A 13,647-nucleotide genomic window follows, 5' to 3' on the forward strand; every position below is an offset into this window, starting at 1 on the left:
GCCTGGGCTCTCCGAAACATTGCAGTTATTGTTAGTGTGTTTTGGAAAATAAGGCTACCATGTGGGCTCTTCAGCAAGTGCTGATTACGGGTTTCCCCTGCAGACTTTTGGAGATAATAAAGATTAACAAAGGACACAAAGTGAAATTTTATTTGATAAAAGTTTGTTTTATTACATCCTCATTTTTCTAAATGTGGCTTAAACAACAGCCTCAAAATAATCCTCAAGAGACACAAAATTTTTAAGAATTGGAGTCTCTTTATAGCTTGAACAAAATCCTACACTGCTATCTAGTGGCTGCATGCGAACACTACCCTCCCTCTTGTACAGCACTGGCTGCATCGTTGTGCAACAGTTAGGAATGAGGATGTGTGAGTTCAGCTCTGCTTCAGTTCCCATCTGCTGGGGGTGTGGTGTCTCTGTTTATACGTACACCTGTCAGTGACAGAAATCTGTGATAGTTTGTTTGCATAGGTGAATCAGGGACAGCCACTGTGTGCATAGCTAAACATAACATTTGTGTAGAGCAGGCCAAAGCAAACTTGAAGAAAAAAATGATTTGGATTCTGTCATGTTGACAACCAGAAAATGGAATGAAACAGTGAAGCACATCCAAAAGTTTACCAAAGTTTAAATCTAATTTTTTAAATCAGAGTTCAATGCTGACCTTGTATGTGCACGTTGTAGTGGGATTTTGCATCTGTATCATGTTAGCACTTGTAAGATTGTTAAAAAAGTAGCCCGGTGAGTCAGGTGCAGTTGCATTGTTGTAGTTTCTTACAAGTTGTGGTGGCTGCAGTGCCCACTTCCATTGTTCCCTACACTTACGTCTGAAAACAGAGCAGAAACAACTCAACAGTTCCCCCTTGTGGACTGATGACTTTTCAAACTCCTAGCTGTATGCAGTCATTAAAGAAAATATCTTTTCACTGGAGCTCATCTTTGAAAGAAGCTCTGGGAGTCCAAGTGAATACAGAAGTAAACTGTAAATAAAAGCCCAGTTTACTATGTAAAGGACCATGAATGTGGTCGCACCAGAAGAGGAAGTAGAAACCAGTAGAGCATTTCAGAATGAGTGTCTTCCACTTGTGTTCTGACTGTAAATGTTCCAGTGGTAGAAACTAACCAAGAGCTTGCTACAGATGACTTTGTAAATTAAGAAGAATGACCATTAATTCCTTGTTAACCAACTAAAAGTGCTCTAAACATATGAATGCAACACTACTAATCATCTTAATGTGTGACACGGCAGATTGTAATAAATGCTCCCCAGTTCTTTGGTTGAACATCTCCAAAAGCTCACATGGGGAGGATCTATCTCTCATTTCAGCATTTATTCTGATCACAAAAAGAGATTTACAGCGCTGGTCCCAAAAGAATGAGCTCTAATATCCAGGAGCAATACAGTTTTATAGCAGTCAATGATAAACCTATACAGAGGTTGAGTTTACCTAAACACCCGAGGTCATCAAATGTGATTGACACCACTGTCTTAACCCACAGCTAGTGTCAGGTTTTAGTAATACATGATATGAGACAAGGCGAAAGCTTAGACAGGGTCAGAGATACCTCACCGTCACAAGCCGCAGACAGGAGCTATCTTTCTGATAAATATACACCAACCCTAAGTGCTTTACAAGGACACAACATTAGACTAAATCAATTGCTGAATTAATTCAATTATTACAAAAATGTAAATTGAGAAAGAGACCATTTTCCACTGATTGTGTTAAAATAGTTATTTAAAAATATATCATCCACCTTTTTGGCATTAAAGGTGACTCTTACATTGATTTTCATACTGAACCAAAATTATCAGAATTCAAACGGTCAAGGCTTGAAACAGTGGGGCTTTTTTCATTTAAATTCACTATTACTTAAAGTGACTGGATGAGTAATATCATTGCTTTTTAAGATGTTCTGGAACGTTCTTTTCAGCCCTACGTCTTGCTCTTGAATGTTAAAGAAATGATTTGAAAAGGAAGCTAAGTCTTAGTCAAGAGCTAATCTGAGTTACATATGGCCTCCCACGGAGCTTTAGCTCAAGGATATTCTCTATAGAATCTAATAACATCCGTTCCAGGGTATTTACAAGCTGGAGGTTCTTAGTGAGATTATTTGAGCTCATGACCCGACATTTTCTCACACGCTATACTGTGTGTACCAGCACTGCACCTTCTCAGTCTCCCCCAAGGCCAGCACTGTTTAATATTATGCAGGAACTTTACTCTAACCTTCCTCTGTGTCTAACATAAAGCAGTAAGACCCAAATATTAGTGACAGGCCGCTTGAGTGCACTAAGGTGGTGTAGTGAAGCAGATGCACTCAGCTAGTTTGCATACACATTTTTCCTTTCACCTGATGACATACTGACTTTGTACCTGCTGCTTTGTGTATTTCTGAGGCTGCTGGGGAATCTGTGTTGCATGGAAAAATCGTTTTATATGCAAGGACACATGAATGTTTAGGTTGCTGTGTGTGTATGTGTGTGCGTGTTGGTCTGTCTGTGCTTACTCAACTGTAAGTTTCAGACATGCCCACTGAATAATTCAGGTTTTTATGTCTTGTTGCTATGGTTGTCTTTGAAATGGCTGCTCGGACCAGCACACACACGCACTAATATGAGTATGCTGACAGATGTGAACACCCCACACACTCCAAAAGAGGGAGAGAGATAGACACTAAGAATCTACCTCTCTGTCCCTCCACCTCCCCCCTCACTTCACACTCCTATTATTATTAAGACTCTTATTAACCAGCCAAGCTGGAGTGTGGGGTTCCCTGCTGTTACAACACAATGGGGAGACTGTGAAAAATGTGACTGGTTTCCTGTTAATGGAACGACGCCAGTGGTCTTATCTCTGTTATAAAAATCAAAACAAATACCAAAGAAGTAACAAAAAGTTTAGAAATCTTTTTTTTTATTTTTCTTCATTAAACTGAGAAATCTAAGTGTAAAATGTTGCCTGCATTTCTCATATGACAGGGGAGACAGTTGGGGAAACAGTACGCCTAAATAGAAACAGTTTGAAAGCAGCGAGAGCCCTGAGCCAACATGAAAAGTGAGTAAATGATGTGTAAGGACAAAGAGCTGCAAAACTCACTATAAGGGTTGCAGTTATTCTTTGCTGTAATGGTTTATCACGAGCAAGGTAATAGGCCACATGAACAAAAAAGTAGACCTAGGCCAGTTTGTCATGTTTTAGTTTCACAAAGTATTCTATAAATATCTCAGTAGGTCACTTAAAAAAGTGGTGATTATTTTAAAAAGGACTGAACCAAGATATCAAAAAGGTATTTTCATCCCTTTGTTTAAAAGAAGTAATTGGCTATATCCTCTTGTAAACTGAGTCAGGCTGTAGTGGGTTTAGGGGGGCCACACGTGGAAGTTAAAGCTGAAAGAGGGTGGGGTTAATGAGGCTCAAAAGAAAGGGGGATGAACTTGTTTTAAAAGTTGAAAAGGAAAATCAACGTCTGTCTTTTTTCCTTTTTTTTCAGTCTCGCTACGTCTGATACGCTCGAGTCCAGTTAGCGCGCGCACGCAGCTCTCGTGGCGACAGGGAGAGAAGGAGAGAGACGTGTGATTTCTCTTTGTACTGAATGAAGAGTTGAGGCCGGCTCTGCTACTGCTGCCTGTCTTTTTTTATAGGCAGAGTGTGCATGCTGTAAATAGCTCAATAAGCCGGTTACACTTAACGTTTCATCGTACCGTCGGTTCCGTTGGTTTTGAGGAAGCGGTCATCAACTGCCAATGTCCCTTTGAGCGAAATTGGACAACAAAAGCATCAGGTCCAACGGTCCAACGTTGTTTCTTCGGGGGCTTTCAAGTCACACATTCATCAGCCGTGGTTTTCAGTGCGGAAAAGCGAACAGTCGCACTTCCAACAGACCGCTTCGCCTGTTTTCCGTCGCCCCTTCACACTTCCACACCTACGGGGGCGAATCTTTTTCTTCCCAAACGGAGCGACCATGGCTGCTGTAACAAGCCCGGAGACGAGCCCTCAACCCCGGGTATATTTTCAGACGCCGGCCGGCACCACAGAGGAGCCGGAGACACCCGTTCGGAAGCAGGGACGAGTAACCGTCAAATACGACCGTAAGGAGCTGAGGAAGAGACTGAACCTGGAGGAGTGGATTATCGACCAGCTAACGGACCTCTACGACTGTGAGGTAAAGACCCAAACAATAACTGGCCACAAAACCAATCGAACATATCGATTAGGCGGCTCGGCTAAGTAATTGGGCTCCACGGTACAGCCCATAAGTCAGTTTATCAAGTCTGCTGCATGTCGGTCTGTCTCGTCCTAAAGCAAACTGTTGATAAAGCAACATTAAAAGGCCCTTTGTCGCTGCTTTTGGCCTAGCCTCGCTTGTTCTATAGCGTATAGTATATGGGCCATATGCAAGTGGATGAGGTAATGTAGGGGGGATTTGGCAGGGATTGTGAACATTTAAAGAAACAAAGACATTTATATTTGGAGCATTTTATGCAATACTGATACAGCTAGATGAATGTGTGTTGTGGTTTCTCACACTCCCACTCACAGGTCGGCTAAATGTAGCTGAAGAAGCTTTATAGCCTCATCATGAAACAGGCAGCATGTGCTCTCTGCTCTGATTGGCTAAAGCAGTTTTAAAGCACACCTGTGAATTAATTGAATCCAATATTATTGGTCGACTAGAATGTACCACTTATGCCATACTAAAAGGGGGTAACCCATTGTAAAGCTGCCTTTGGAGGTCTCTTTGGATGGTTTTTGATAGTTTGACAAAACTTTTAAGACGCTATATAAACTATGAGGTTGGAAATTATTAAAACACCATATAACTAACAGAGTTGAGATGTTTTTGGTGGATCCTCGAAGGGATCCATGTCACATACCCCCCTCTCTTTTTTCATTTCCTTTCAAAGCAAACTTTCAAGGGGAGCTAAATGTTGTTCTGGTGGTGAAGGAGATAAGTCTGCTGTGGGACACAAGATAGATGAGGTGATACTGATGAGTCAAGGTGGGGGGTCTCTACAGCAGTAGTTTTCAGGAGGCCCACTCCCTCTAAACTCTTGTAGCAATGACCTCATACTGCGTAGTTAAACTCAGCAGCCCCTCTGCACCATCACACATCAAACCCTCAGCCATGGTGACACATGGAGATCCATGCAGTCATAATGTTTCCTGACGGCAGCTGTGGTGTAGCTGCTGGCGTCAGTAGTTGGTAAGCTCATGTCGACTCTACTGAGCTGGCATTGACCCACATTCTATTCCTAGCGAGAGGAATACGACGACTTAACAGGTTCAGGGGATTCCTGGTAGGCTAACTGCAAGAGAAAAGTCAGCAGTGCAAGAGGCTGGGGGAGATATCTCACACTTTCACACAGGGTTAGACTGGTCTTCAGAGGATGAAGAGTTTGAGTGCAACTTTATGATGCTGAGTAACACAAAAAAATGGGGTTGTGTTTATTGTCAAAGGCCTGCATTTCCCCAACTTTCCCAAAAGTTTCTGCATCTTTTGCCTGGATGTACCTGTGGCTGCCATGTGGTTACAGAGAGGGTCCAGTGGTCCCAACATTAACACCTTGACATCCAAAATCCATTTTTCATTTTATAAGTAATTACAACAACATGCATTTACCAGTAACAGTCAAACAAAAGTGTAAAAGCTCTCTGGAAAACCTGAAAACTGATACCTCTTGTTGTCTAGTCCAAGGTTGTAATAGTTAACTTAAACGAAACTAAAAAGGAAAACTAAAAGTTAAAATACATTGCAGTTAACTCAAACTTATAAAAACTAGAAAAGAAAACAAAAACTAAAAGTAAACTAAAACTGTATCTTGTGTTCACAAAACTAACTGAAACTAACTAAAATGATAGACAAAATTCCCTTAGTTAAAGTTTTTGACAATATTGATAGCCTTTAGGATTTAAATTAATCCGACACAATTTCTCAACCAATTTTACGACAGTTTTCGGCAGTTGTCAGTGCCGCACAGCACCATCATAGCAGCATATAGGGACGGGCTTGCGATGAAACGTAGTGGAGCAATGAATCAGAGCATCTGTAATAGTTTGAATGTTACAGAGTCCAAGTTTTTATTTATTGAAGCTCATATTATATTGGGGTTTTTTTTATAATTTATGTTTACGATATTTTTATGTAATTTATGTCAACATTATTTTATGTAATTTATGCTTATATTTTTTATACTAAGTTTGTATTATTTTCATGTGTTTAAGGCAGCATCCAACAGTTCAGTACCAGCATTGACTGAGCAGTGAGCACTATGTTGAACTTGAAAATAAACAGAATGACAAAATATTTACTCTGACCTTTTTGAATCCTGCACCTGGTTAATAAGGTATGAAAAAACTAAAACTAAACTGAAACTAAGCCTTGTTGCAAAAATCAAAACTAAATAAAACTTGAATGCCCACTCCAAAACTAATTAAAACTAAACTGTAATGGAAAATAAAATGTCAAAGCTAACTAAAACTAAACTATAATGACAAATCCAAAACTATTATAATCTTGGTCTAGTGAAACCAAACTGAGGAATTTTGATGTAAACTTCTCACTTTGAGATTTTTGTAGCAGGAAATGTAGATGATGCTGATTAAGTCACAGGGATACTCAGCAACAGCATGCCAGCAGAGGTGATTAAATGGCTGAGAGGGGATTTTAAAATCAATGTGCTTTGATTGTCTGCCAATAATTGATTAAATGCATTACTTTAGAGAGCAGTGCAGAGTCAGGAAGTATGAATAAATAAGCTCAGAGGGGCAAACCCTCTCCTGTGTTGTGCTTTGTTTAACCTTTTAGAATTCACATTAGGAAAATGAAAATTTTGGGTAGATCTTTCCAGATCTGTTTGTAATGTGAATACTTTTAAGGTGCAGGACCTGAGCTGTTGATAACAGTTAGCGCTCACCTTCCATGATAACATTTCTCTGTGATTACTCATTGGCTGATCCTGCCATCTAGGGCTGCAGCTATCGAATATTTTAGTATTCGAGTATTCTATCGAAAATCCCATCGATTAATCGAGTAATCGGATAAAATACATTTTTGTTTAGTTAAAGAGCAGTTATTTTTCAAATGAAAATTTTTCTCTTTAAGAAATAGAACTTTCTGATACAGCTTTGGTAGCTCCAAAATTTGTAAACACACTTTGACACATTTTTTGTGCCTTGTACATCTCATCAAATGTTGCGGACCCAAATGGCACCCGTTTCGTAGAATGACCCATTAGTCTCCAAACTCCAGAAAAGAAGCTAGATTTGTTGCTAGTTGCTATTTTTTATAAGAGGTAGTTTGAGGGGTCTAAAAGCTCTCTTAATATGGCCTCAGCTCTATTTGAAATACCACTCTTTGATCTTTTTTTAAAATTAAACGATTCCTCGAGGCAGAGAAAATTACTCGAGTAATTTTTGTAATCGAGTACCTCCAATCATTTGAGGAATCCTTTCAGCTCTACTGCCATCTTTCATTTATTAATCCACTCAGTTTTCTGTCATGCATGGTTGAAAGCACTGATGCTTGATTGTCAGTTCAAGCTGAGCAAACCAGGCCACATACTGTCTGAAAGGCTGTGCTAACAGGTGTCGGGGTTACAATGAGACCTGGATGTTATGATGTACTGTATACTTGTAGGAATGTGGGAAAGTCAGTTTTATCACAACAAGGTATGGAAATTATTAATGCCACATTTTCACCTCACATTTCTTATTAAATGGGAGCGAAAGTGCCTTTTTTGGCAACCATCCACAGTGGTTCCCCCCTTCTCATTGTCCTGATCTCGTCTCTGCCTAGACAACAAAGAGATTAATTTACAGTGGCTTCACTCACGGAGGCACATTGGGCTCATTTAGACGGTAAAATGTGGAGCATGTGCTGCTGTACAGTGTAGCTGTAGCGGCAGCTTTGGTCTGTCAGAGAGAGCAGACTGGGTCTTGGGAAAACCCTGTTTACTGACACAAGACATGAAGCACGTGGCCTTGGATTTAACTCCTGATTCCTCTCATTTTATTCTTCCTTAGCTTCATCGTGTTCTTCTTTCTTGCCATGTGACTCATTTAATAACCACATTTAATAACCTGGGGGGACAGAGCCTTCTCTGTTGCTGCCCCCTCCCTTTGGAACTCACTCCCACACCACCTCCGTGATACTGCTGACCTCACTGCCTTCAAAACAAAACTCAAAACTCACCTGTTTCGCATAGCTTTTAATTTAACAACCACCGGTCACTGAACTTGCTTTTACTCTACACCTTTGAATTGTTTTTGTCTCGTCTTCTTTTCTATACATGTCCTTCTTTTTTCTGTTATCTCATTTTGTTTTTGTATCTGTTTTTAACTTGTTTTTATACTGCTTTTACCTTGTAAAGCGACTTTGAGAACTTGAAAAGCGCTCTATAAATAAAATGCATTATTATTATTATTATTGTTCATAACTCACCCATCATCATTTGCTTTTTTATTTCTCATCAGTCTTGGATGCAATTTTGGACTATTAATAAAACCACATGGAGTTTGTTGAAGAGGGAATTCATAATGAGCTATTTCCCCATTCATATAATCCCTTTAAACATGCTGCAAGCAGTCAGCCAGTCCTTTTTTTTGCCAGCCAGCTTGTCAGATATTCATCCAGCCACTTAGTCAGCCTACCAGTCAGAGTTGCTATGGGTAATAGTAAGGAGCCGAGCCTTAACATGGTTCCATGGCAACAAGGCTTGTTAAATGTTTATGTTGGTTAACCATGCAGTGGAAAAAAAAGAGTGGGTCCATTTAGCAAAATAAAATGTCCATCATTTCCCAGAAGCTCCTGATTTTATTGTCTTTCTGAGACATTAGGATTGGACTGTTTCAGTTATAATAAGGCTTTGGGGAACACCTGCTGCTGATGTTAATGCGCCATTTTCCTCATGAAAGGAACAATCCTCTGTTGGTTTTGTGAAGATACCCAATGAGGCAAGGATTCCTGACTAGGGCACAGCTGCAGCTGATAGGGGAGTATAGGAAATGGAAATTAGGTTGAGTGCTGAAAACAGGAAGTACGGGTATTTTTTTCAAAATACATCTTTGATTTGGTTCAGTATGCAGATGACACTTAAACTGTGTCAGTCAACTGAGAGTGAGAGAAAACCTGTGGACTGTAAAGGAAGGACAACACGCCTACATCTCTGTCTGTTGTGGGATGTGAAACCAAAAGACCATGACCATTGATGCTGACATATTATGTATCTGCAGCCAAGGCATGTGCAGTTGATGTCACCACCAAACAAAGACTTGTATTGAACTTAGAGATATCATAAAGATCCCCTCAGGTGGGTACAGTCCACAGGACAACAGATTTAAAGTAGACACTCATGACTGTGGTTTGTCAACTGACTTTTGAAAGCGCTGAAGTTTACCTCACCGTTCCTCCTCTGGGGCAGAGTGCTGCAGAACTATAGTCGTCCACAGAGCTGTCCATCAATCAGCTTTGTCGTAAAATGATTTCCTGGACATAAATCAGGATAATAAGAGCTTATTCAGAAACCATTTTTGAAAATTGAATTTGATTTGTATTTCAGTTTGATAGTAATGAGGTCTGTGTCAGAACAAAACAGCTTAACATAAGCCAGAAAGTAACTAAAGTCGTAACAAGGCTCTCTGTGTTCTCGATTGTGCTGACTCTAATGAGACCAAGCTCCTTGTAAACAGACACTTCAAGATAATGTAGGCAGGCCATGCATGTACCTTAGGTCTGGTTCATGTTGGAGTTGTGTGACCTGGCTAGGGCTGTGCTTAAGCACGGCACAGTATGGATGACCAATGTGTCCGTGCCCTTATTTAAATTTCAGTCTTATACTGTCATCCTTCCATGTGTGCAACAATAAGTTTGACTGCTGAGGTTGAAAGTTCAGAGTGTCACCTTTACAGGGGAACCAAGCATAGCATGTACTCCACAGAGTTTAACAACAGCTTCTAATATGAGTTGGGGAAACAGTCCATGAACATTGAAAGTGATACTCTGGGATAGGCCTGCACAATATATCGTTTGAACATCGCCATCGCAATATGCTCGTGCGCAATAGTCACATCACGCATGTGATGTGACTATTGCATTTCCCCCATTTACTGGAGAAATGGAAAAAAAGAAACTGAATTTGAAACCTGTTCTATTTTGTACAGACATGGCCTCCTGGATCCCTTTCATATACAGCAATCTTCATCATTCACAGATAAACCCCCTTAGCCTGGATTAAACAGTATTATAGGAATACAATGGTGTCATAGTGAGTCAACCAAATTCTTCCCCAACAGAGCTGTTCAAGTCATCTGGTAAAAATTCTTCTATCTTTAATAATTCACTATATATATCGCAAACCCCCAAAAAATCGCAATATCAGTTTTTTCCAATATCCTGCAGCCCTACTCAGGGATGGAACAAGTTGGGTCCTATCACAAGGTTTAGGGCAGAAATTACCCCTACAGCAGTGTTTTTGTGCAGCAGAAGCCCAGAGCACTCACACCAAACACCCCCTCCCTGCTCCTCTGCTGGTTTCCTCTGCACTCAGACGGGGCCATATTTTACTTGACCAAAAACACAAATAAACGGACTCCCACCGAAAAAATCTGATATTGGTCTGCATTCACGCTTTTTTTAGAGAATTTTCAGCGCGTTACTTTCACACAAAAACACCACTAACTAAGGCTTTAGTTCTCATCGTATCATAAAACGGCGCTACCTCCGCTGCAGAGCCACAGCTGGCTACAAGGCGCTCGCCGCTTAGTGTATCAGTCTGTGCACGCATGGCGTGCCAGATATAAACAAACGCAGGTAGTCTGCCAGGACAAAGAGACACGATGAGAACTAGAGCCTTATTTAGCTGTGTTTCGTGTGAAAGTAACACGTTGAAAATTCTCTTAGTAAAGCGTGAATGCAGACCAATATCAGCTTTTTTCAGTGGGAGTCTGTTTATTTGTGTTTTTGGTCAAGTAAAATATGGCCCCGTCTGAGTGCAGAGGAAACCAGCAGAGGAGCAGGGAGGGGGTGTTTGGTGCGAGCGCTCTGGGCTTCTGCTGCACAAAATCACTGCTGTAGGGGTAATTTCTGCCCTAAACCTTGTGATAGGACCCAACTTGTTCCATCCTGGAGTATTACTTTAAGGCATCAGTTTTGATATACATTCTGAGAAAGCCAGTTAGATTACAAACAAGGACTGTAATAATACGGCGTATACTTTACCAATGGTTAGCTCCAAAAAATGTAAAAATGTCCATTAGTAAAATTTTATATTACTGTTTAAAAGTACCGCCAGTAGTTTGAATTAATTCCTTGAATTAATCCGGTTTCACATCCTACAAGCCCATATTATTCACTGTATGTTTTTATTTCCTCAGTTTTCTCCTTGAAGTCCAACTATCTCCACCTTTCTCATAAAATATATTTCTGTAAGAACAATTTCTCAACTGTTATGGTGTGTGTCTGTTAAGTTGTTCTCAACATCAAATGATCACACTGATCCATGATGTTAGCAAGGGCTTATATCTTTATGTCCACAACTACTTCTATTACAAGTGATACAATTTCTCACCGACCATGAAATCTCCATGGTAACAGTGCTGTTAAATTTTAATTTGTGAGACTTTAAGTGTTTTCACTTGGAACTCCGGCGCTTACCAGCAGCTACAGAGTTAACTGTGGAGCTAGTAGGCGGACCAATCCCCAAACTCCAGGGTCCTACGTGGCCACACACATACACACACCACACACATGTACACACACACAAACACAGTTGGGGATAGGAGCAGAACAGACACAGGATTGGTGAGCGAGAGTGCAATAAACGGGAAGAAAAGGAAAAAACCTACAGGGGATGGCAAGAAGAGAAGGAAAAAGTTGTGGGAGTAGGCAGGGATGTCAGAGTGGGAGAAAGTGTTTTTGTAACATGTGTCCTCTAATATTACTTGCTTTACTCACTTAACTGAGAGATAGCAAGTTATATAATGGGAGTGAAGTCCTTTCTTGTAAACTGCAGTTACACTTCATGAGTCGCTGACAACAATCCACTGACCTCTGACATTTCCTCTTACCTACACATTTATAAATGCATTTCTGTTTGCTCACACTTCATTTTATTGAGTCTACGGTCCTCTCAAATGATACGCTATCACCAAAGTGGTGCTCCATGACAGGTCAACATGCATCCTTGGAGCTTTATGTCTGAATAGTCACCTAGAGGAAAGTGTGTATGGGGAATCGCAGTTATAACAGCTGTACTTTTATTGCTTTGCCGCCTGTGGATAATGTTGGCTTCAATCACTAGCTTTACGTTTTAAAAGGCACAAACACATGTACATAAACACAGGCATAGAGTGTGAAACATGTGCTTCAACCTCCAACTGAAAGGTCTGAATACCAATCAGTATTACCCTGTTTCACTGTGTGTGCGTAAGGAGCTGACTACAAAGAGTGGTTGTTACACAGCGGGAGTGAAAGACTCCAGTGTGTCTTTGTAAACACCCCCATGCCAGCACACACTGAACGCACTTGCACATGGACGCACACACACACACACACACACACACACACACACACACACACACACACACACACACACACACACACACACACACACACACACACACACACACACACACACACACACACACACACTTGGTGTTAATAGGTTTCATGTGGTTGTACATGTTAGACACACAGTCTGTGTGCGCAGGGATGAGTCAGCGCACTGTACCCAGACCTACTGACTGACCATGTGAGGTTTTTTATTAAGTTGAGAATTAATCAGCCGAGTTTGAGATAAAGGCCAAGAATAATTTGAGCAAGTGAGACTGAGCATGTGTTTGGGTCAGTGTGTGAGTAAGAACGGAAGGAAGGAAAGATCACCAAGCACGAGGAGGCATGGATGAAGAAAGATAGGGATGAGAGGGGGGGAGAATGAGGGATGTGAGTCATTCAGGGGAATGTTTATGCGTGCCGCTACAGGAAGTTTATAAGAAACCCAAACAGAAGCAGAAAATGAGCAATATTAAAACACTGTTTTTCCCAAAAGCAAAACTTATGCTCTGCTTGTTGACTTTACAATGACAGGCAATGTGTAACCCTGCTGGTCCTAAAACCATTTTACTTTATTTGATCCATACAGTTAAAACTGGAACCTCCTGAAAGGGATAGTTAGCTCTTTTGAATGTTCAGTGCATCCCTGACAATAACCCTTGACAAATACAACCCCAGTTCAAGAAACGGTCCCTTTAATAACAAAAAATAGTAATCATTATTTTAATTAAAGTAACATTTATTTATGTAGAATTATTCAAATAAGTTTAAAAGGTGCTTCACAAATTAAAAATGAACAATGAAAAAAGAAAGAAAAGACAAGAGACAAGACAAGAATGAAGACCACAAAATTAACAGAAGAAAATACTAAACATAAAAGGCTTAAAAATGATAAATGAAATAAAAAATCAACATCCTCCCTGTGATACTGCCAGAGAGAAAAGTTTTAAGTAAAACAAAATAAAATCAGCATATTGAGGAGAGAAACATGCTCAGCTCAAATCTCCTCTACTCATTGATAACGTGTTTTTATAAGAGATTTAAAAACCTCAGACAGGTTGTTCCAGAGGTTGTCCAGCTGTGACAGAAAAG

At 40.4% G+C, this 13,647-nt stretch overlaps 1 protein-coding gene across 1 annotated transcript in view; it reads left to right on the plus strand.

The window, feature by feature from the left end:
- Positions 1 to 3,510: 3,510 nt before the first annotated feature.
- The window catches only part of ppp1r14bb (protein phosphatase 1, regulatory (inhibitor) subunit 14Bb), a 38,294-nt gene continuing 28,157 nt past the window's right edge, over positions 3,511 to 13,647 (plus strand). Inside the window, exon 1 of the mRNA XM_074661799.1 lies at positions 3,511 to 4,170. Within this exon, the coding sequence (XP_074517900.1) occupies positions 3,970 to 4,170 (201 nt within the window). The 5' untranslated portion in view covers positions 3,511 to 3,969. The remainder of the gene's footprint in view (positions 4,171 to 13,647) is intronic.

This window comes from Halichoeres trimaculatus, unplaced genomic scaffold (genome assembly GCF_033239565.1).
Source record: "Halichoeres trimaculatus isolate MK-OKI-2021-1 unplaced genomic scaffold, fHalTri1.1 fHalTri1_scaffold_22, whole genome shotgun sequence".
NCBI lineage: Eukaryota > Metazoa > Chordata > Actinopteri > Labriformes > Labridae > Halichoeres > Halichoeres trimaculatus.